This window comes from Musca autumnalis, unplaced genomic scaffold, assembly GCF_047663935.1.
Source record: "Musca autumnalis isolate F117 unplaced genomic scaffold, ASM4766393v1 scaffold_1, whole genome shotgun sequence".
Taxonomy (NCBI): Eukaryota; Metazoa; Arthropoda; class Insecta; order Diptera; family Muscidae; genus Musca; species Musca autumnalis.
The window spans coordinates 230572739-230598889 of NW_027411644.1; the positions used below are offsets into that span (position 1 = coordinate 230572739).

General features: G+C 32.7%; 1 protein-coding gene across 2 annotated transcripts; it reads left to right on the forward strand.

The window, feature by feature from the left end:
* The first annotated feature begins 1937 nt into the window (after positions 1–1937).
* Positions 1938–25349, forward strand: sqd (RNA-binding protein squid). 2 transcript variants are annotated; one of them, XM_073960363.1, is made up of 8 exons: positions 1938–2341; positions 10498–10538; positions 10637–10911; positions 10987–11227; positions 14089–14211; positions 23331–23438; positions 23724–23990; positions 24095–25349. In XM_073960363.1, exons 1-7 carry the CDS (start codon positions 2190–2192, stop codon positions 23792–23794), a joined length of 1011 nt encoding a protein of 336 aa, XP_073816464.1. In that variant the 5' UTR covers positions 1938–2189; the 3' UTR covers positions 23795–23990; positions 24095–25349. The 2 variants fall into 2 exon arrangements, with proteins under 2 accessions (XP_073816464.1, XP_073816465.1); XM_073960364.1 differs by lacking the exon at positions 23331–23438.
* Positions 25350–26151: the final 802 nt, after the last annotated feature.

The following is a 26151-nucleotide window of genomic DNA, read 5'->3' on the forward strand; positions in this document are numbered from 1 at the left end:
ACTGACGGCACAGACTGATAAATGAGTGGGGGCCTTTATTTCTGATAAAAGAAAAAATAGCAAGGGCAACGTAGATCGAAGTTTTCTTTATTATTTTCGGTCTTATGCTTGGTTTACATTCGGCGTCGTTTCGTGATTTCGAAGGCGTTTCGCGATTTCGCGCGGAATCAAGCAAAATTTATCATGATTTCGCATACAAAAATGAAATCATCTCATTTCGTTATTTCAGAGAAATCAACATCGAAATCACAATACTCATGATATACAACCCTGATTTTGTCTAAAAAGTACCAAAAGTTGCAACACTTTTCACGTATCACAATAAACAAGGTAGATGGTCAATTGCTGCAACAAAAAATTTTAGTATCAAAATTTGTAAACAATGTGAAAAAAATATTAAATTACTTTGTTACAATGCTATTTGTATTGTGTTTCCATACTTTTTTAATGGTAATGTTAAAAAAGAGTGAATTGTCGGGAACGGACAATGACGGAAATTGCAAAAACTCCAGCAGAAATGACAAAATCAACGTATAAGCTTATTTAGATGCCAATGAACATCCTGCTAATTTCTACTTGGCCAAAATTGTATTGCAGAAAACAGGAGAAGAGGGTGTTATTCGGCGCTATTTTCGTCTAATGAGAAGTGCAAGTTTTGCTAGATTTCGGAGTACGGTAACGGTTTTATAGTACTAAACGGGAAAACTACTGCAAGTAGTAATATTTCGCAGGTTCTGAACATAGATTTTATCTATCAAAATTTATTATGATGTCTCAACGATAAAATCATTTTTTATTATTTTTTCGTTTGTTAGTACTAAACCATGGCACGATTACCCAGGTAGTGGCATCGTAAAATTTTGAATATGTTATGTCAAAACTTTCTTTATGTTGTTGGGGAAATTACAACAAAAGGGATTTGACTTTTCATATTCGATCAGGTGGTGTGATACCACTACCTGGTAGTTCTGCCATGTACTATACTCAATTAATACGATATATAGATAATTTTACGAGAGTTTTCGAAATAAAGTTGTAAAGTTCTATATTGTCGTATATTTTTGATGACTAATGCTTGGTTTACATTCGGCGTCGTTTCGTGATTTCGCGCGGAATCAAGCAAAATTTATCATGATTTCGCATACAAAAATGAAATCATCTCAATTCGTGATTTCAGCGAAATCAACATCGAAATCACAGTACTCATGATATACAACCTTGCTTTTTCCTAAAAAAGTACCAAAAGTTGCAACACTTTTCACGTATCACAATAAACAAGGTAGATGGTCAATTGCTGCAACAAAAAAATTAGTATCAAAATGTGAAAAAATATTAAGTTAATTTGTTACAATGATATTTTCTATTGTGTTCCCGTACTTTTTAATGGTAATATTATAAAAAAGAGAGAATTGTCAAAAATTGCTTTCCCATACAAATTTTTTAAATACGGCGACGGAAAAATGCCGGATATTGCAAAAACTCTAATTCTAATTCAATTTACAACAGCTTGTTTTGAAAATTCATGTTCGACCAGCTGCGCATATGCATCTACCTTGATTATTTTGATATGCTTGAAATCAACAAAAAAAATAAGTATAAACACCGGGGTGTATTTCAGGATTTCGTGAAATCCAGTGGATTTTGGAGCGTATGTGTAAACTTGGCATAATTCAATTTACAACAACTTGCTTTGAAAATTCATGTTCGATCAGCTGCGCATATGCATCTTCCTTGATTATTGTAATGTGTTTGAAATGAACAAAAAAAAATAAGTATAAACACTGGGGTGTATTTCAGGATTTCGTGAAATCCAGTGGATTTTGCAGCGCAAGTATAAACTTGGCATTATTTGTATTATGGAAAGCTATTTCTTGCCATTTATTCTTCCGTTGTCATTGAAGGAGCCACTTTGTTTACTGTATAGCTGTATAAAAAACGTATTGAATACCAACATTTCCAACCCTTATTCAGCAAGCACGAAAACAAGTTTGTACTCAGCAAGTCTTTTTTCATCTTTGACTTCTGTCTTTTCCGGCCATTACTGTAGTCATCAGCTATACCCGCTTGTCGTTGCGAAAAAAGAAAAAATAAATTTTTGGGGACGGAAAATAAAATTGTGTTTTATATAAAAAAGAATAAAGTGAAATCGTTTTTAAATTAATTAACTTTCACAAACACACAACACAAAAATGGCTGATAACAAGAATCAAGATTGTGAAATGAATGGCGAAGATTTTTCCCAAGACGTCAGTGCTTCAAATAATGAAAAAGAAAATGGAGGTTCTGCCGGTACCACAAATGGAAACACCGAGTCAAATAATACTACACGCGATGACGACAGGTATTTACTAAAATGTCTAATCTATATCAGGTTTTGTCCTTTCTATCGCAGTAATAAAGCGTTTGACGATTTATTTCCAAAAATAAGTGTTACGTAAAGAAATATTTAGGAGCTTTTTTTGCAGTAATTTATTTGGTACACATGATACCACGCAGAAGAACAATGGAGAATTAGAGAGACGAGTTTTTTTGTCGTTCGTTTGTACAAACTTCTCGATAAATGTATACTTTGTGTGGTTTCATGTGATTTTTCTTGGTAATGATGATTGGCAGCTGAATTGTATGTGTCCCTTAATGGGCGCGTGAATTTGTACAACTGTACTTTAATATGTGGAAAAAGAAAACGCGCGTCATATATTTTTGTTAAGAAAACATTTTGTTTTCAGAATATTCTTAAAATCTTCCAATGATTTCTTTTTGCTATTGCTTTTGTGTTTTTGGAATTGGGCCTCACTTGATTGCTACGATTTCTGTATTATAGAGAAAGTGAGGTTAAGAATTCCTTTCGTTTTAAAACGCGTGCTTTGGCAATTTTTTTTTTGTTGTATATTCCATTCTCTACGCTCTTTCGTATACCTTTTTTTATTCATTTATTCGATTCTCAAAATGGCGGTTCCTTAGTTTGCATTGCTGTTGCTTATTTACTTTTTCATCACCTTTTTTGTTTTGTGTTCACTTTCTGGTTTGATTTGTGTACTTTAATATTCACCGGCCGCTGTCGCTGTGTATTTTTGTGTGTATGTATTTTTTTTGTAAGGGGGATAGAGATTTCGGTTAACGTCGTCGTGATATTATGTTTACACGTTTTTAGAGGGAAGAAATATTAGCAACATCATATTTGTATATAAATTTCGAAAATTCAGTTGATATCTAATTACACCAAATATATTTTCAAATCCGATATAGTAGAACAACCATAAGCGTATGTTTATACATGTGTTTTATCATGATGACAATATCTTGATCAGTTTGAAACATATTTTCTACATTTTACTTTAAATAAATCGGGTATAAGAGCTAGTATAAATGTACTATGACACTCGAGTTCTATGATGCTGTATAGGTCTGTTCGATAACTTCGCAAGTAAAAAGTACTTGCAAGTACTTTCAACTACTTCGCATTTCTCGTTTACTGAACAAGTTTGTTATCGAACAGCGTTTTGTAAAAGTTTGTACAAACTTTTGGGTTATCGAACAGGCCTAAAGCTGGGTACACATTGTCAGTTTTGAATGACAGCTTTGTTGTTGCTTGCTAGTGTGGCCGTTCATTTTTGTCATTCATCATGCAACCACAAAATGTTTTGTGGTTGCTGGACGGTTGGACAGTTATCGTTAATTGCAAAAAATCGTCATTCAAAACTGACAATGTGTACTGTACTTAATGCTTGTCAGCATCATATGCTCTAATAGCGCATTTACATCAAAGATTACAATTACATTACATATTTTGCTGCATTGACCACGAACATTTCAATTAATTGGACAACACCGCTCAGTGTTAAGACGAAAAAACAACCAACGTTTCAGTAAAGATGAGCCTCATTTCTGATAAAAAAAAATGAGAAAAATTCGTTCTATTTTTTCTTTTATAAGAAATGGCGCCTAGCTTTTCTGAAACGTTGGATGTGTTTCTGGCTTTAGTGTCACTTTCGCCATGTTGTTGTAGTTTTATATCACCAACACGTCAAACTCATTTTACACTTGCGTTTATAACAGGTGTTTTAGGAATTTACGTAATTTATTTGACATATATTCTTTGGAATTGACAATTGTTTAGATGTAAAAGCCGAAAATGCAATAAACGTTTGACTGAAGTTTTCCGTCAATTCCAGTAAATGAATAAAGAACTGCCCATCCAAATTCGATCTTGGTTGCATTTTATTTTATTTCTAATAGAAATACCGCAAATTTGTCTCAGACGCTTTTTTATTTACGGCTTATTCCTAGTTAAACTATAAAGCTGGGTACACATTGTCAGTTTTGAATGACAGCTTTGTTGTTGCTTGCTAATGTGGCCGTTCATTTTTGTCGTTCATCATGCAACCACCAAATATTTTGTGGTTGCTGGACGGTTGGACAGTTATCGATAATTGCAAAAAATCGTCATTCAAAACTGACCATAGACAGATATCGATTACGAAAATTTAAAATTTTGCCGGCTGTCATAACCGGTTGTCCGGTTCATTGAACCGAAAGTCCGCGTAAAAAACGGGTTTTCTGAGCCGATATTGGTATCGAATGTAATCTTAAAGAAACACTTTTAATGATATATATTTTTGTTGAGAAGCCAAACCCGGTTTGAGTAAAAAACTGTATGTTTACTCTATTTTTTACTTAAAAATTCTGGTTAACCAAAAACTTGCAATTTTAAGGAAATTTTTGTCCGCGTAGCCGAAATTTGCAGCTGTCCATAGGAGAAAGTCTTAAATCCCCTCCAAAGGCCGGGGCTACCTAAGAAAATTTAATTTTCTCCAGAGTCGCAACCGGTTTATATACAGCTAAAAAAGTTACATATTCGGTTCAACATTTTACATTTTCATAATCAGGGCATCGAAATCTATCTACGGTAAAAAAATTCAAATCGATCGAACGATTATAGTCAAACTAGGAAGCTTCATAACTTAAGACGCGTTGATACCCCGTTTATACTAGGCTTGGTTTAGCAAATTCAGTCGATATAAGTTGTCATTATCATATAATATATGTCAAATCGAGATAATGCACTTTATTGGAGGTGACAGCAAATTATTGCAAAAATTACCAAATCTACGTTTTTTTTTTTTTTTTTGGAGAATTACCAAAGTTATGATCCCTTATGAGTTGTCTATCAACTTTGGACATTCACTAGAGCCGTAATGAGCTTAGCTAAACCAAAATTTAAGGCCCGGCATGTTACACTCTAAAGCTGAAAACACATCCAATGTTTGAGTAAAATTTTGTGTCATTTCTTGTAGATGGATAAAAGTCAAAGTGCTGCCAAGTTTCATTTTTTCTCTACTCTTCTATCAGAAATGACACAAAATACATATATAATTTTGTGTTCCCTATTTTTGGATACTACCAAAGGACTTCTGGGCTTACGTCTCGTTTAGGGGCACCTCTCGGATCGGGCTGAAATTTTCACCATAGGTAGTCCTTGGGACCCTGATCACAACTATATATATCTTTCCCGGGGGAAGTCCATACTTCCCGAGATATGGGTCTTGACATTTCGGAAAAGTCCTACTTTAACACCATTACTTTATTTTTGGACACTTCTCGGATCGGGCTGCAATTTTCACCATAGGTAGTCCTTGGGACCCTGATCACAACGATATATAACTTTTCCGGGGGGAGTACATACTTCCCGAGATATGGGTCTTGACATTTTACTATTTTTACTTGGGCAATATGGGTATAATTTTAAAGCTCGTGCTGAGTACTTTTGATTGCGTTTACGACTTTTGCTCCTGTCCATTTAAAGAAAACTTATAATTTTGGAGAAACTTTTTTTCGCGTAGCCCACTTTTGCTCCTGTCCATAGGAGAAAGTCTTAAATCCCGGCCGAAGGCCGGCTACTTAAATCTCGGACTTCCCCCTGGAAAGATATATATAGTTGTGATCAGGGTCCCAAGGACTACCTATGGTGAAAATTTCAGCCCGATCCGAGAGGTGCCCATAAATAAAGTAATGGTGCCAAAGCAGGACCTTCCCGAAATGTCAAGACCCATATCTCGGGAAGTATGGACTTCCCCCGGGAAAGATATATATAGTCGGGATCAGGGTCCCAAGAACTACCTATGGTAATTTCAGCCCGATCGGAGAGGTGCCCCTAAACGAGACTTGTTCCAATATTTTTATTGTCTTTTTTCTTCCACACTCCTATTTTTTTTAGGCTAATATGAATCGGGGTGCACTCGTTGATATGAGAGAAGTCTCCCTTGTCCCGCCTGGGATGCTTGTGGAACATTATTATTATATATAAGTAAAAGTACTAAAAACTTTTTTCTTTGATAAAAATGTGTAGACCAAGATTGGTCCGTGTGCTGTGTACTTACGATGAACACCTTTAAGATGTAATTCCAACATTTCAATTGTGACTCGTAATATGAACTTTTTATTTTAATTATTTCTCTATTGAAATCTCATTTGTAATTCAAGTACTCCCATTCTAATTGGCTCTATCCACGATATACAGTTAGTCAACTATATTATTGCAAACGATGAATTGTTAAACATTTTGATTTTTAATAAGGAATTACTACAAGAAATTCTTTCAATAATGTTGGGTTTTTTGTACATATCTGTTGATTTACCTGTTAATGACAACATCCAGCCAAAAAATGCAGAAATCGGTCGTAAATTACAAAAACAACGCACAAAAAGTACAGGTACCTGGTTTTTGTGGTGTCAACTAAATAATTGCAAAACGAATGAATGTGCAATAAAATCGCGGGATTTTCCCAGCGATTTTTTTTCAATTAAGGATTTTTATGATTTTATGGTATGTGGACATGTAAACCCATAATTTTTGATCATAAATTAATTGTTCTTTGTGTAACATAGGTGTTATATTCAGAAAAAGTGAAACTCAGGTAAACAGATTTCGAAAAATAGGCTAAATTTGGTCTATTCCAATTATAATAATGGTAAATCCGCCAGAGAAATCGCTAAAATCACCTCTCATAAGCTGATAACTATTTGCAACATCATATATCGCACCGAGAGAGAAGGCAGGTTCAAACTAAAGACGTCACATTGTAGGCCAAAAGTAGTAAATCCACGAATTGGCAGGGGACTGATTAAAGAAATTGACGAAAGACCCTAAAGCAACACCAGATAATTGCTTTTTCTAATCAAAATAGAATTCGGAGTAAGTGTTTCACATGGAAAAGTCAGAAAAGTGCTACATAATAACAAGCCTTCATCATGAGTGACTAGGTAAAAACTATTGCCCTCCCAGCACAACATATAGAAACTATTCAGACTTGTTACAGACAACTTTTCATGCCATCTTAAATATTGGGATGACGTTATATTTACGGATAAGACTTCAATTATGTTGTACTATCACGACGGGCCTCAAAAAGTACTGCGAAACCCCTTCATAGCCATGGAAAACAAGAATTTAATACATACCGCAAAGTTCGGAAAACTGTCAATTATGGTATTGGGTTGTATACCAAGCAGTGACGTTGGTGACATCCAGATTTTGAAGGAAACAATGACAGAGTACGTTTATTTTCGTGTTTTAAAAATTATTTAACCAAAAACGTCAAGAAATTTGGACCTGTTGACCCTGAAAATGCAAAAAATTGCAATATGAATACTACCAAAACAACGACCCTTCCTCATAAATCGTATTTATGTAGGTCTTTGTTGTTATACAACTGCACCAAAGTCATTGACACCCGAGTCCAAAGCCTAAATATTAACCCAACATCGACAATTCATGGGTACACCTAAAGAAAAAAGTCGGGAATAGGTCTACCACTAACCTGGGTTACTAAATAAAATGCAATAAAGAAGAATGGCTAAAAAATACCATTGGAATATGACATACCGAAACTTATTTATTAAATTCAGATACGTTTACAAGCTGTTTTTGATGCCAAATGTGGGCATAGGAAATATTAAAACCAACTTTTCGAAAAATACGTGAAAAACTGAAAAGTTGTGAATTTTGCAATTCTTTAGTTGACAGTGCAAATAATGAGTTGTACTCATTTTTGTTAATTTTAAGAAAATGTTTAGTGAAATTTAGCTACATTTTATTTTATTATATTAATAAACATGTGTAAGAATTGTATTGTTAACAAAAATATTAATAATGATATTTATTTATACCAATAAAATGATGTTCTATTTAAAATTTTGTAATAATTTTGGTTTTGCAATAATTTAGTTGACTAACTGTATGTATTTTTAAAATATGAGTTGTCACTTTTTATATACAAGGTCGTGAAAAGATGCCTAAAATTTGAAACAAGTGAAAAAGTGTCTTTATAATTTAAAAGGGACCTTATCTTTTCTGGCATATCTTTCCCGGCATATCTTTCCCTTACCGACCCAACGCAGAAAATTATGAAAAAATTGCCACAGATAGTGCATTTCATGCCGATTCCAACGATATATTTCTTTTGTTGGGGAAATGTATACTTACCGGCTTACTAAGCCTCCGAAGTTCCGAAAAATCCCTTGTTTACTTGGGAAAAATTTACGATTTAAAAAAGTTTGTTCGCGTCCACAGGAGAAAGTTTTAAATCCTCGGGCGAAGAAAACTTGCGATTTAAAGTAAGTTTTTGTATTTTTTTTCTGCGAAGGGTCTGTAAAGGAAATTTGTTCCTCTTTTCTTAACAATTGTAATAATGCTAATATAGTGAATTTTATTACGAGCCTACAATTTCGATTTCCAATTCAATTGGAGATTAAGAATTAAAATTAAAGTATAAATGTAATGTTACGACAAAATTGTTGTTTCGAAATACACCATAAAAATTATTATTTTATGTATTGCCCCCAAATTTTTAGCTAAAAAGTTCTTCTTCGGTGTTTCGATTTTAATTTATATTCTTATTTCAAAATTGATTTAGTTTTCCCCTTTATTTTTATGCAAAAATATCAATGATTGGATTCTTACATTTTAGGAACATATATTTAAATTACTATTCTATATAATAAATAAGCATATAAAAATAATTTTGTATTTTTTATTATTGATAAAGAAAAATCATATTGTTAACGTAAAATATTTGTTGTCAAATAAATAATTCCTAAAAAATAAAAATTTTTGTAGTTTGATTTTGTTTCCGCCTATCCTTAAATACAGAATACCTATTTTAGACAAAATTTATTAACACTTTAAAGTGTATATCTATTTAAGAAAGATATCCAATCATTGTTTAGAATTAAGAATTTTGTGGTTTGTAGAAAAATATATCTATATATGATATTTTTAATCAGCCGACATGTTTTCCTGGATAATAATACTGATGAAGAAACTCTGAAAATGTTTATGAATATGATTGAAAAGAATTAGCCGCCCCCATTCTTTACCTACCCAACCTAACATACATATATCAAAAATTATAATTACACACATACAGACACTCATTTATAAAATACCTACCACTAAATAATTTTCCTGTTGTGTTTGAGCGAACTAATCTTGTTCCTCTCCGGCAGGTACTATAAGCCAATAACAAACCTACTAGTAGCTTCTAAGTGTGGAGACTTGTTTATAACTTACAACAACAGCCGGACTATGATGAAGATGAGAGAATGACGTTGATGATGAATGCAGGTGCAGTGGGTGTACCAAAGAAAAATACCAGCTGGGAAAGCAGTTGCGTGCAAGATGCAAAAACGGCACCTCCAACCGATCGACCGACCAGCCAACGATGCTTGCTTTCAACATACTACGCCTCTTCATGAAAGACGATGGTATTTATCATAGTAAAGCATACATAAAATACACCAAAACTCTAGTTTGTCGAAATGCATAAAAGAATTGGATTAAAGTCTTTTTAATAACGAAAATTATTGTATATTTTTCATGTACTTGTTTTGCCGATATTTAAATGCTCTCTCTTAGAATCGATTGATCGCAAAGTCGTCTCGTCTTGTCTCTCAACCAACAACTTCAACACAAAAAAGAAATAAAATCATCTACAAATCATAATGAGCGGTGTTTTAAAGATTTGAAATAAATTTGTTTGTCGCATTTAGTAATACCGAATACCAAAGAGATTGATTTTTACAAATTTTGGCCTTTTTCACTTTCTCTCACTCTCGATTGCATCTCTAGTGTTAATGAATTAACGTAAGAACTCGTTATTATTTATATAAATTTACTTGTTACTTGCCACAATTCTTCCACTTTTTCGCCTTGTATAAAAACAAAAATATATAAATTTTGCTTGATTGAAAAAACATTTGGAAATGATGAATTTTAATTTTAAATTAAAATTTCTTAACTTTTTTGTAAGTTTCCTGCTGAAAAGTCGTGATTTTGAAGGAAATTTTGTTGAATATAAATATCTATATTAACGTAAACTTTTCAAAAATTAATTTTGAAAAATAAAACATGTAATTTATATACACATTAATATTTTAATAAATAGTATTTACTGTATTTCAATTAATAATTTTTCTTTTTGTTTTAATTTTAATTTCCAGAAAATTGTTTGTTGGCGGTTTAAGCTGGGAAACCTCAGAAAGTAAGTGCATATGTTTCAGTCAGCAATCTACTGTTTTTTTTTCTAAACAATTTTGTACATTATTTACTTATTTTATATCCTTTATATTTTATTTACAGAGGAACTGCGTGAACATTTCAGCAAATTTGGTGAAATTGAAAGTATCAATGTCAAAACCGACCCACAAACTGGTCGCTCTCGTGGTTTTGCATTCATTGTCTTCGCATCGACAGATGCCATTGACAAGGTCAATGAAGCCGGTGAACATGTCATCAACAACAAAAAGGTTGATCCTAAAAAAGCCAAGGCTCGTCATGGCAAAATCTTTGTTGGTGGTTTGACAACCGAAATCAGTGATGATGAAATCAAAACCTACTTCAGTCAGTTTGGCAATGTAAGCTTAATTATTATTGAAAATGTTGCGATTTCAAGCTCTAATTACAATTGCTTTCATTTCATTTATGTGTAGATCGTTGACGTTGAAATGCCATTCGACAAGCAAAAGTCTCAACGTAAAGGTTTCTGCTTTATTACTTTCGATTCGGAACAAGTTGTTACTGAATTGTTGAAGACACCAAAACAAAAAATTTCCGGTAAGGAAGTTGATGTTAAGCGTGCCACACCTAAACCAGAAAATCAAATGATCATGATGGGAGGTCGCGGCGGTCGTGGTGGCATCCGTGGTGGACGCGGCGGTTATGGACGTGGCGGTAAGTAAAACATAATTTTGTTTCTAAACAATTGTTTATGTGTTATCTGACGATGTTATCATATGACAATGATTTGACATTACTTTTGAAGGTTGAAAGTCATGTGACTTTTCTTTTATTAGAGATGAAAGAAAATTGATGGGAATTAATTTTTCATTCTCTGAACTTTAGTTTTAGTAGAGGAAAGAAATATTTTTGATGATATGAAATAAGAGATAACAGCAGAGAAAGTATTTAGTCCAAATCAATGGACCTTTTACCTCTGAAATCTTGGTTTACTCGAGAGAAAGAATGTGAGTGTTGTCTTTCTGCCGAAGAAAGTGTGAAACCTCACGGAAAATTTACGTACAGAATATCTTTCTATATTGTTTTTTTTAAGTATAAGACAAGGGGATATTTTAATGCTCAATGTAAAAAGTGCACAATTCTGCATTAGAAGATTAAAGAAATGCAACATGTTAAGGGAGCCGATAATAATATGGAACTGTGAACTTACTATATATAAGTTGATTATATGAAGCGTTCAGAGCACACTTCGACTAACTCCATAAAACAAAAAGTTGAGAAAAGCAATGATGAAATGTATATTGTTTTTAAAAATTCCCCTGATAATATGGATTCAAATATATAATGTAGAATGCATAATAGCAGGTATAGTTTTCATCTAACGGTATATAAAATAAAATAAAAACAATAGTCAACAAACAATCGTTAGTAATGTTGTGGTAATGGTGGAGTTAATCGAAGTGTGCACTGAAAAAAGTAAAAAAGTTAGGTTTTGAATTTTTTTATTAACGAAAAACTTAGTTTTATACACATATATTACAGGTTTCACATAAAAATTAATGTTGGCAGTTCGGTTATAAAACAATATTTGTAATTAATTCATGTTAGCTTTATGTTAGCGTCATTCTTCATGGCTAGGTTTACGACGTTTTCGACGTATGTAATATACGTCAAAAATGTATGTTATATACGTCATAATTTTCTAAAGGCCATCTATGGTTTCAACAAAAGCCGAAAGAGTATTGCATGTACACGTTGCGAGCAGAGCTACATTTGAATGTGGAGTTAATCGAAGTGTGCACTGAAAAAAATTGCATATTATTCAGTGGTCAATAAAAACTTGTTATTTAAAGGTGCTCATCTTTATTATTCAGGAAAGATATTATAATCATAAATAGATATGGCGATATCAAAGGCTTTGACACTAAAATCTCAAATTTTTCAAAAAGTGGAGTTAGTCGAAGTGTGCACTGAGCGGCTCATATAGGACTGATACGTTCCACGAATTTGCACCAGTTCGTTAACTGAACTTTCTCTGTAGGGATAAAAGGCATTCCTAGGGCAGATTTACAAATCATGGTGCTTCCAACGTTTTTTAACGACCGCGGTTAATTTTTGGGTGTTATTTTACTTTTTTCATATTAGGATCTTTTCCCAAGGGTTAGTTAGTTACAATAACCCTACAACCATTTTTTTAAAAATTGTTTGAAAAAAAAAACAAGTAAAAAAGATTCAGTCGGCTTTGCCGACAGAGATATACCCTCAGCCTGTGTGGATTGAAGGAAGGAGTGGACCTATAAGCACCACCTTCGAATTTCATCTAATCCAAGAAATATTACGATATCCAAAGTGTGGACGAACGCAGTATTCGAGCTCTCCAGTCACTACATATGGTGCCATAGGGGTTTTTACAACTTTCGGGCTGTTTTCTCAAGAAGTATGGACTTCCCCCTGAAAAAACTTTTACTGTCGTAACTGAGGCAGCGAATGCAAGTTGCTTCAACAAAAATCAAAGTGATTCGAGAGCAGGTCTTAAAGTGATTTTATCCAAAATTTTGTGTGGGAGGTACCCGAAGGAGTGGACAAATATAGTCGATATTCGAACCAGATATATATCTGGTAGATATATTAGGATGTGTAAAGTATGGACCAAATCGGTCACTCCCATCAAGAGTGCGCACTATTTTTCCGAACATTTTTGAACTTTTGTGGAGGAGGTACCTGAAGAAGTGGACCGATATGGCTTATCTTCGAACTTAAACTAAGTTTGAACAAAATATTGCGAAGGTCAAATGTTGGACCGAATCGTCAGATCCTTTGGTTTTTTGGAACTTTCAGGCTATTTTGTCAAGAAGTATGGGCATGCCCCTGATGAAACTTTTACCTTCGTATGGGGGGCAGTGAATACAAGTTGCTACAACAAAAACGATTCAATAGCAGGTCCTAAACTGAACATTTCCGAAATTTTGTGTGGGAGGTACCCGAAGGAGTGGACCGATTGAGTTCATATTGAAACGTCATCTAGGTCTGGTGGAAATTTCACGATGTGCAAAGTACAGACCAAATCGGTTAATTCTTTCAAGAGTTATCGTGCGCACAAATTTTCCGAACATTTCCGAACATTTGTGGGGGAGGTAACGGAAGGAGTGGACCGATATAACCCATCTTCGAACTTAAACTAAGTTTGGAAAAATTATTACGAAATCCAAATATTGGACCGAATCGGTTGATCCGTTCGAGAGTTATCGTGCACTCCAGCCAGACAGACAGACGGACGGACATGGCTAAATCAACTCCAAATTCTCTGAAACACATTTCGTCCAAGCATACTTGGGGTCTAAAACCATTATTTCGATGAAGCACATTTTGCCCGTATGAAAGTGTATATACCCTCATTAGCATAAATGCTTAGGGTATAAATATCTAACGTTTTTGGTTTTTATCTTTTTTTGTGTGTAAGGGAGTAGAACAATGATCATTATTCCGTTGTTTTTAACTTCTTCCCATATGCATTCTTTACTCCATTCCATTTGACAATGCTAATTCCTTGTTTCATGTTCATTTCTTCATAATAGGTTATACACATCAATGGTCCGGTGGTCCTGGTGCATATCCCTCTTATGGTAACTACGGCTATGATGCCGGTTATGGCGATTACTACAGTGGTGGCTATTACAATGGCTACGATTATGGCTACGGTAAATACCAAACACCTTATAATAGTAACACACAAACCAATCCTAATTATTACAATAACAATCCCAATGCCACTTATCACAAAAATAATAGTAATTATCAGCAATTCAAGTAAATTAGAAAGTAGAATACAAAAACAAAACATACATAATCAGCAAACAGCAAAATGAAGAAAGAAATGTGTGTAAAGAACAAAATAAGAAAAAAAAAGATGAAACACCACCCCAAAAAGCACATTTTATAAACATCATCCAAGCCATGCCACCTACAAAGAAAAAACAAAACAAAAAGAAACCTATAACACAAACACACACACGCAAATAGTATTGGACAAAAACGAAGTAGAACACACCAAGATAGACAAAAACAATTATTGCGATATTTTTTAAGCAATAGTTTCTCCCCCACAAAAACAATTGGTTCAAATGATGAAAACCAACCTGATGATGATTACTATTATTTTCTTTGATATTTGATTAGAAAAAGTTCATCTCTTTTATCTATCTATATATATATGCCTTATATATAAATATTATATTCTTTAAAAACATTTTGTTTGATTTTACAAGAAAAACAAAAACAAATCTTAGACAAGTTAACCAAACGTAATTATTTTCTTTGCAATTATAAAAAAGTAACATTTATATTTTTTCATATAATAAATATTCGCACAATATAATTTTATACTTCTTATCTTCTTTTAATTATAATTTTTTGATTGATTTTTAAATATTACAAAAAAAAAGAACAAATTTGTTTCAATATTGGTTAAAATTCAAATGATGAAATAGATTTTAAACGTAATTTCCAACATTAACGTAAATGAAAACAGCAGAACATCAACATAACTGACGAAGCTAGTGTGTTACATAATAAAAAAATCGTACATATATAATGAACTCTAAGCATGAGTACTTGATTTATACGAACCCGAAAGGAAGTATAATCAATGGACGCGGACGACTATGTAATAATTGTTGTAAATCAACACCAACAAAACAAATAGAATTATGAGATCCAAATCGAAGACAAATAAAAAATGTTGAGTTCCACAACCCACCAAATACCATACTACTAATGAATGTGTTAGGGAAATCAGTTGAAATGACTGACCTGAGATATGGAAGGATTGTAATTACACTTAATGGTGGTGTACAAGAAGAATATAGAGTAGAAGGAGGATGATGATGCTATTTTATGTCCATCATCCCCTTGATCATAGACATCATATACCTCATTGTGCCAAACATATTATGTTGCCTTTTTTAAAAACAATTTACTATATATACACACGCCTAGATATTATAAAACCTGTAGATCCTTTTGATCTCCCTCTCCTCTACATTACTAAATTGTTAGGATAACATGAGATGGGTTAGGCTTCAACATGGACAAACTAAATATAGTTTTAAAGAACTTACTTTAGGAAGCAATAACGCCGGGGTTCTTTTGATGTTGGACAAAAAAATACAACAAAAAATGTGCCTTTGAGATGGGTGGAAATGACAAATGCATTTGTGTATATGCCTGTTTATCCTTATGTGCACGACCACAAATAACTGGAAGATAATAATAATGCAAAGGATTGTTAACATTTATAAAAAATGCATTTTTATCTTATGTTTCGCATATATTTCTTCCACAAATATTATATAAGGAAATCATCACCACACCCATGTAGTAGCAGCTGTAGTCCTCATGTTGTTTATGTGGACCTTAAAGGAAGAAAGTCGTAGACCTTATTCTCAGGAGCTTGATTCGACAACGAAGGACTACTTAAGGGTATCCTTGTAATGCTGCCTGCTATGGTGATCTAAATTTCCATTTGAATATACTTTTTATATATATTCAATATATTTCATTTAAGAAATTCTTACATATAAAAAATATCTACCCATAAATCCCTAATATTCATAGAATTATTTATTTTTATAAATATATTTATTAATAACAACAAACATTTGGCTATAAGTCAAATAAAAAACACCCCAAGCCTTTTTAGTGCAACACTTTTTTGTGTTCACCACACACTATATTGTATAGAAAAAGTGTTATAAATTTTTTTATAACACTTGATTTTTTTTAATAGGACATATTTGATAATCTTAGAAGATGATGATGATTGCATATGTTTTTATATGCACATCCTCCAAAGAGAATTATACATGTGAAACGGGTTTTCGTTTTTAACATGAAAATAGTAACAATGAAATGGGCAATTGATTAGGTTTTATGCAATTGGTTTACCATCTGTAATCAACACAGTACCAGAGGCTGACTTTCAAAATCTATCACACTGATGTAAGGTCCATGTCGACACATCTATTTTTAAAACTGCTGATTAGTTTGTTGTGTCAAATGTACCCAATGGCCTTATTTTGGAATTTGGAAGACCATACTCTATTCCATTTTAAACGCAGACTACAGACTACAGCAATATTACAGTTGAGACTACAGAATATTTTGTGTTTAGAAATTTGTTAGGATTTATTGCATGATGTTGTTTACCACTCTAATGTGCAATATAGCATTACACGATCTCAACAAAAAATAAACAAAAAATCCAACATTTTATCTAACGAAAGAGTTCTAGTAAGTCTCAAGCTGAAGGAGGAGGGGATACCGTACCTTCTAAGAAAAAACAAAGAAAACCTTTTATTTGCCTACGGACGACAATTATTTGAATAAATAAAAAGAAACAGAAATTATTCTCAGTCTAACTAATATGAACTTTATCATCCAACCCCCTTGAAAATACAGACAAATTCAATTGAAACAAATTTTTTTGGTCCAGCAAATAATAACTTTTTGTAGCGTTATTTATATTAACAAAAAGATACGCGTAAATGCGGCGTTTAAGTTTTCTGTTGTTGTTTAAACAAACAAAAATACACACTTCGTCAATTTTGAAACAAACACCAATTATTAATATACCACTATTTTATGTCTTTTATTAAATTTTAAACAAGATTTGAAACATTTTTCTTAATAAATAATTTAAAATAGATACCCATTTTTTATAAAATTACTAAATTTGTTGTGCCCTAATCCACAAAAAACATAATACATGGAAGATTAAATGTTTAAGAACATCTAACAAAAAATCTAGAAAATCACTTTCCATTTTATGCTTTTGTGGATTATTTTGTTTCTGTAGCATAAAAAAGTATGTGTAATTTTTTAAAAAATTGGTTCTTTTCTATATAATTTTTCGTTTATAAAATAATAAGCATAATAATTTGATAATAATTAACCATTTGATTTAATTAAATTTTAAAACTATATGTTATACCATTATGTAACACTATTTTATATTATTATATATTTGAATAACTAAAAAACGTCAAATTTTTTTAACCATATCCCCCTGCATGTTTCTCTCAATGTTTTACTCTTCTTGGAAGAAATCTTATTTTAAAATTTAAGTTAAAATTGTTAAGCAAAAACATAAAATGGGTTTTCCGCCGTCACAAGAAGTAGGAAAGCTATATTCATTGCCATTTTATGTTTTTGTTTAATTTTTAAGTATAAACATTTTCATCTTATTTTTATTTCAACAAAAAAATATTAAAAAAAAAAACTTTGTAATACCGAATTTTCAAATGTTTCGCCTCACAATACACCATTTTTTATATATATTACCCCCCTTGGATAATATCCACAACAATTCTTCTTTTTTTTTAAATAAGTTAAATTTTTAACTTCTTAACCTGGTTTTGTGGTTAATTTTTCTGGTAATTAATTTTTAATAGTAATTTTTAGTTTAACTTTGTTATGTTGTAGTTTTAAAATTTAATTTTTTGTCTTGAATTATTTTTCCCTACTTTTTCTATTAAAAACCAATACTAGATTTAGTTGTTTTTTCTTTTTTGAATTTTTGTAAAACAACAATCATCATACGAAAAAGAAAGTAATGTTAAATAATTAACTTTTAAAGGTAATTTGTTTTTGTTTTTCTGAAATCAAATAAATTTAAAGAAGCTATATAATAATAAAACACACACTTAATCTTTATAACAACAACAAATCAGATAACTAAATATTAATAATATTTGCAAATAATTTTCAATATCTAAAACAACCTCTGAATCAATTAGTAACACACATGTATATTATATATGGTGAGGTGAGACATTAAAACACACAAAGAAATTAGCACAATCAGTCCATGATGGAAAATAATCATCAGGGAGCCCCTTCATAATAAAAAACAGGCTCTAACTTTCAAACTAAAATTCAAACATTCAAAAACGCTAAAACTGTTGTGTGGGAAAATAAGGTAAAAAAATCACAAGAAAAACTTTGTTAAAATACATTGAGAAAACATGAGAACAAACCACCACATAATTTCAGCATTATAATTTTTCTATTTTAAACATCCATATAGAAAGAGAGAGATATGCAAAACGAAATCTAAATGTTATTTGTAACAACCAACACAAGTCTTTTGAAAAGCTGCGCCGCTTTGCGCCCCAACTTTAAAGCTTCGTTTTATTTTTTTAAACTTCGTTTTAATTTATTTTTTGAATACAAATGTGAAAACAAGAGAATTATATCAAAACATACAACTTTAAAAAGGAAAACAACCATCTTTATTATTGTTTTTATATAATTATACCGCATCAAAACTCTATGCCTTTATAATTTCTTATAATTAGTCATATATGTATGTATTTACAAACAAACAAAAAAAGAGCAAATAAAAGTTATAAAAATCCAAAAAAAACTAAATCGCCTGCCTCTTTTGTTGGTTTCTCATGTGTTTTAAAAAAAAAACTATGTTCATACTACTACTACAACATACTGCGATTTTTCTTCTTTATTTTCCTCATAACAAAGTTTTGGTGTTTCATAACAAAAATTAACAGAGGTAAAACTACAAAATGCTGATTATTAAATATTTTGAATTTCCATCGAAATTAAAAACTAAATACGACTAAAATTTATAATTAAACAGATAATACACAGTGTCTAGAATATTAGTATCAGCTCACACTATTAAACCTGGCCGCTTCGCTTCACTGGGAGACCTTTGGTCCATTGTGTTCATCCTTGATAGATTTAAAGATTATATCGAGATAATTTCAAGTTGAATTCAGGGTGAAAATGAAAAAAATTCCTGTATATCGATGGAAAGCGATTAGCAGAGTGTTTTTGTCAAGCCTTGATAGGTTTTTGATACATTTAAAAAGGCCAATGGGGTCTGTGTCTATAATAGGGTCATTAACCTATCTCGTAGGTTAAAGAATGCGCAGCAGTCGTATTAGACAACCACTTAACTCGGATACGTTATGGTCCATTATGTTCATTCTGAAAAATAAGTAGTCAAAGAAAATAGTTTCGTAGGAAGGAAGAAGAAAAATATATACATATATATTAGGGCGGGGCGATTTGTATGGAAGGAAAAAACCTTAATGGGCCCTTCGCGTTTCTGATTCCTGGGATTGAACTGAGCAAAAAAAGTCCACTAGACCATAGGTCTACCGCGAAAATCGAGCCTCCCGATTTTGACTAAGTTTTTTATCCACGGTTTTTGGACATTTTAGCATATAACGGTCAAACCATTGAAATTTTCGATCCAATACAAAGATAAAAATTGTAGCCAAGACAGTAATTAAGAACTCTCTAATACATCGCAAAAGCATTGGAACGAAATTTAAACGGGCATATCTTTTTTTCACAACGGATTTCTATTGATCCGTCTTCCTTATAAAGGGGTGAGTAATATATTTCGAACAATTTATTATTTTTTAAATCGGTTCACAAATGGCTAAGTTATAGTGGTCACCAGTGTATCACCTCTATCCCATTTGCAGTTCATTGATCTTATTGATCCCTCAGTCACCCGTAATTATTCCCATCGTTAATTACAGGTCTGATTTCTTCAAGAAAAGCAGAGATGTAGTCCTTCTCTTGAAGATGGTGGGCCAAATTACCTTGGATACCCTACAACTGGGTTCTTTGTGCCCAATGTGACCAGTCCCGTCCTGATATTTTTCCAACTGCTACATGAAATGGCACAAGTGTCCTCAGATCCGCAACGCGCAATTTTATCCTCTATATCATACCCCTAGATGTTGCAATACCCAAGGACCCAACACAAGGTAACGATTGATTTTAGCTCTTCGAAAGCTATCCTGCAATCCAGGACCGCCGCAGATTTGATTAAGTGGGATCTTAGTGATACTCTCTATTACGATGCGTAAGGAAGGCTGACTTCCGTCTTGTCAGTTGATTAGTATTCGTGCATGAAACTAGGGGTTCGTGAAGCGAGTTCCATACTAGAGTAATTTTATGAAATTGCAGTTGTGGGGAAATCGATTTAAGAACCCCTAGTTTCATGCACGAATACAAAGCAACTGACAATACGAAAGTCGGCCGAAATTAAATGCGTCTACAATGCATTTTCGTATCTCCTTTCTCAACTATTTTTGTTCAATTTTCCTTTCTGGCATCAGCGCAATCTGTAATACAAAAGCCCATGTCAAAATCGTGCATTAACGCAAATATCTTGCGCTAACAAAATACCAAACGCATCGCAATACAGAGTAACGTCGATGTGTAATTGTGGTGATATATACAGGGTAATCATGAATATTTCCCTCGGAATTTTTCCACAAGGAAAATAATTTAAAAAGGCGGAATTCTTTAAAAATCAATATTTTAAATCGCGGAAAACTCTAGAATCGCCTAATTTTGGAAAATTCTTACATAATCGACAAAAATATTCCCTTTTTGGGCATAAATACGGAAATGAAATATTGTGAAATTGGGGAAAGGGAACAAATTCCGAACGGAATTTTTATTCACGATTGCCGTGATAATCACTGATAATCACTGCGATCGGAGGCAGTGATATTCCCCATCGTTGTAAAACGTTGGTCACGCTGCTGCTACCATATTCGAAGTTGCGCCATGAGTTTATCTCCTTGAGTCGGAGAGCTCTCTTGGCTCCCAACTCTCACTCTATCTCGTATCTACCCAGTCGGTGTCTTCTTGTGTGCATCATCGGACAACTGCAAAGTAAGATGTTTTACCATTAATAATTCTTCTGCATCTCCACATAATTTACAGTTGTTGTTGTTGTAACAGTTCGGTTGTATTCGGAAGCTCTTTCCTGAAAATTATAAAGGAAGAATGGAACGAGAAAAGAAAATGGAATATATTATTAATCAGTTGTGTGAATAGGATTTGATGTTGATAATTTACAGTGGTCGACGTTACTGTTCCTGCGTCTGTTCCACGGGCCATCTGCAGTGCGCCTTCTCAAGGTAGATTAGCACATCCATCGGCGGTCTAACAGATTCATCACTTTGTAAAGTGATCGACATAAAGCCACTCCGAACTAATTTATCTGCTGAATCGTTTCCCAGTATATTACTGTGTCCTGACTATTGATATATATGGTCACGGATCCTGTGAGTCTGGTTTCAATTCAAGTCCACGACAGCTATCCTTGAGCTTTATAGGGATGCTAGATTTTCGCAATAGACACCGGTGACCAATTCCTCCTCTATCTTGGACCCATTTGTGTATATTTGCCAGACTGTTCAGAGTAGAGTTACCTTCGGCACAAATGTGTCGGCTTGAATTTGTTACTGAGGGAGAATCGAACCTGAAAGAGGTGGGTATAAGTTTTCTCTTCAAATACTTTCTGCCTAAAGGCCTCGACGCATTCTTGCTTAAGTCATATCTGGTAATGACTAAGTTCGACCTAATTCAAATGTGATTCTGAAATCTTTTTATCAGGTCGAACTTGGTCTTTAGTCTTTTATCAGATATGTCTTCAGCAAGAATGCCATCTTCTTATGTGACGAGGCCTTAAGAAGTAATGGCTTGTCGGATTCATCCAACGTTTTATTGAATCGAACCGTTTTATTGAATCGAAATTGTTAGATTCAATAAAACGGTCCAGCATTCTTTCCAATGGTTTGGGATGAAGTATGTTAACTGCGCGTTGAGACATGGATCACTACGGTGTTTTTCATAGCTTACTTATCTTCTGACAATGATAAATTATCCCAAATGTCGTCCGAGAGGATATCTTCCCTGAAACTTTGAGGAACTTTTCCTCCTCGTTGAGGTTGATAATGCTCGCTGTTCTGCCTGTCTAAGCCGTCATTTATGTCGTCGAGTTCCGGAATGTCGTCACACAAGAGTTTCATCTGCATGCGACAGAAGTGGAGGGAATCACAGTCATTGGCTATATGTAGTAATAGTCACGGAAATTGAGGGTGCTAAGGCATCCACACTAATATCAGTCGAAGACTTATTTTCAGTTTTTTTAAGTGGGTTAATCTGAACAAAAATTCCACGTGAATTTTGTCTTTCCGCCATTTTAACTTTCAAAACAAACATATATTTAGGTCTATGACCATACTGAATATATCCTAAATGATAGTAAATATTTTACGCACTCAAGATTTCATAGTGGTTGGGGTAACCTCTTTCGAAGGTTTTATCTTAGGTAACATAGTTTTCACTAATTGTCAGTTAAATTTGCACCTTTTACATACAAAATATTCGTTTGAATGTTTATATTTTGCGGCTACGATCGGAAGGGTAAGTAATCAAACTGAGAACTCTTATTTAGTAATTGGGATTTTGAATATCTCATACATATTAAAAAAATCACCTTGATGTACACAACAATTGGAAAAGATTTTTGTGCTGCAATTTTTCTTTGTGTTGTCATAGCTAAATCTTTTCTATGACATGTTCTAATGGTCTCATTCACCCCACCATATATATACATATATAATAGATATTAAAAAAAAAACTATGATTTTGACCGAATTTCTTTGCAAATACACCAACGTACATCATACATACCAAACACATTTCCGAATGTAGATGATTATACAAAGTAGTTGAGTTTCTCTGTAAATGTGTGTTAAATCTTTACACAAATTATTTATGATTTGTTTTATTTTTTTGCCTTTTTTTCTTGTGTCATTTTACCAAAACAAAAAAAAAAAATACAAAAATGAACATTTAAATAAATACCACCAAATAAATATTGTTAAAATACATAAAATAAATTATCATAAAAATACCACACAAAACGCAATCACCCAATCCAATGCCTCTTAAAAAAACCAAAACAATCAAATAAACAAAGACTATGGCTATCCTGGAGGTTATGATGGCTATGGTGGTAGCGGCGGTTATGGTGCAGGAGGTGGTGGTGGTCGGGGTACCGGTGGACCCAGAGGAGGTCCCAAAGGAGGTAGTATAAACAATTCACCATATGATAAACTAAAATGTAAAAAAAGTCTTATTGGCGTATGAATTGCAAAACAAAACAAAAAAGATGAATTAGCAAAAAACGGTCAAAATTAGCAAATAAATAACATTTTGGTTCAAAATTTCGTAGATTTATGCACTACTACTTACTGTTAGGACTATGTTTGTATGTGTGTAATATTAGTTGGATTTTAGCTCACAACTCATAACTCATGATTTAAATTTACATTTTCTCTTCTATTTGCTTGATTTATTTATTTTTTTATAGGTGCCGGTGGTGGTTATCAATCAGGCAAACAAAGAGGGACGGGACGTCAACCCAGACATCAACCATACTAATTTTTAAACTTCCTTACTCCATAACTACAAAGATTAAAAAGTAATTTTTAATATAAACAAAACAACAAAAAACACAAACAACAAACCTAAGCAACCGAAAGTCTTTCTAGAAATACAAACAAACAAGAACGGCATTATGCTATTAAACAGCATAATAATTTATAAACAAAACGATATCATAATTTAGTTCGTTGTGGTAAGTTAAACAAATAATATTCAATATTTTTTTTATTTTGTTAATTTTTTATAAATGTGAATTGTTAAAGTAAAATGTCATTGTTTACTGTTTTTCCCTTTCAGCGTTCTCTTTTTTACAAATTATTTAATCATAGGTTCTTAAACAGAAGATCAATCAATCATTCATCCAGCTCTAATAAACATCAACATCAGCATACAAATATTCTACATAGTTCTTCAAAGAGACACAGGGAAATCCTAAATGTATAAAACAGAATAAAATGTTAAGTGGATATCAATCAACTATTATAGAAAATGGTGGTGGTTTTCCATATTGTTTTTTGGGAAACCCCATCGCCGTAGTCTACGCATACTATATTTTGAAATTGACAAAAATAACACAGACACACACACACAAGAACTACCATTCCAGAAAATAAACAAAATAATCATTGCAGTTATTTCAAATACCAACGCAAACCACCATCCATCCTTTCCCATAGACTTCATTTTTGAACATTGTTGTCTGTCCGTTCGTCATGAAATATATATTTTTCGCTCACACACACACAAACATCTTTTACATATTCAGGTTTACAATTCTCTTCACAATAAAACTACATATTTTATTTTTTTTGCTACAGTTTAGTTTATAAATATTTGTAATATTAAATTTAATAAAAACAAACAAAATACCTTAATTATAAAAAATAGAGTTTCTCGGTTTACTAATTCTATATTACTATTGCTGCAGAAGAAGAGTGTGCTTCAAAAAGAAGTTTTTTATTTTTTAAAAACATATTGAAGAAACCCACCTCATATATACATACATATACTATATAATATATATAGCTACATATATAGCAAAAAGGAAATAAAACAAGATACCAAACTCTGTTCTCTTCATTTATGGGTTTATTCATTTCTATTCACGTTTTCTCTCTAAATATTCTATATCTAATATATATATGTAATAATTCTCATTACCAACCTACCTTACCTACCCCCCTACCTACGTACGTATCTACTTTAATATGTAATACTTAATAAACATTTTTCCTTTATTTCTTCATAAATGAATCAACCAGACTTTGATTTGATTTTTTTTTTAATATTAAGTTGTTCTCATTTTTCCACTTTATTTCTTTGGCAATATTAAGTACCCTTGATGATATACAATTTATACTATTTTTTATTACTTTTAAGAATTGTATTGTAATATTCACAACACAACACTTTATATAATATAAAACAAACAAAAAATAGAACAAGCAAACTTTGAACAAAAAGAAGAAATTATACAAACATAAGAGAAAATATTGAAGATAAATAAAAAAGGTTCTAAATTGATAACAAAGACCACCAAAACCTATAAAAACAACAAGTGTTTTTCTTTCTTTGGAAAAGGAGTTTTAATGAAACGAAAAATTTCAAAAGTACATACTTGGGGGGGATTTTGGCATGTTTACTCTTTGATATGTTCACTATTAGTTGGGTATTTTATAAATAGTTGATGGGACAAAATAAGATGTCCGCTTGAATTTGTTACTGAGGGAGAATCGAACCTGAAAGAGGTGTGTAATATTTTTCTCCTCAAATACTTTCGGCCAAAGAAGTAATGGCTTGTCGAATTCATCCAACGCTAACAATTCCGATTCAGTGAAACCGTCCAGCATCCTTTCCGATGGTTTGGGATGAAGTATCTTGACTGGACATTGAGACATGGATAACTGCTGTTGTCCATAGCTTACTTCTCTTCTGACAATGATAGAGTATCCCAAATGTCATGTTTACTATGTTCACTATTAGATTCTAAATTTTGGGTATTTTATAAATAGGGGATGGGACAAAATAAGATCCCTATGAAAAACGAACATAGCGAGGTTGGAGCACCAAATATCTAAATTCGGGTTCGTCCTTTGGCCACATGGACAGACAGACGGACATGCGTAAGTCGATTCAGAAAGTGAATATATGCAGATCATTAAAAGGAACTATGGGTCTATTTCGTTCCCTTTTGTATGCCACAGAGTGGTGTATGGTATAAAAATACCGAAATTCTGCATGCTTTTAAAGCGAATTGGAACCCCATTGTCGACTAAAAAATACAAACCGATCAACTGCGTTGGTCGTCCTTCACACAGTTTCTATATCAAAGTGATGGTCCTTAGCTTCATAGA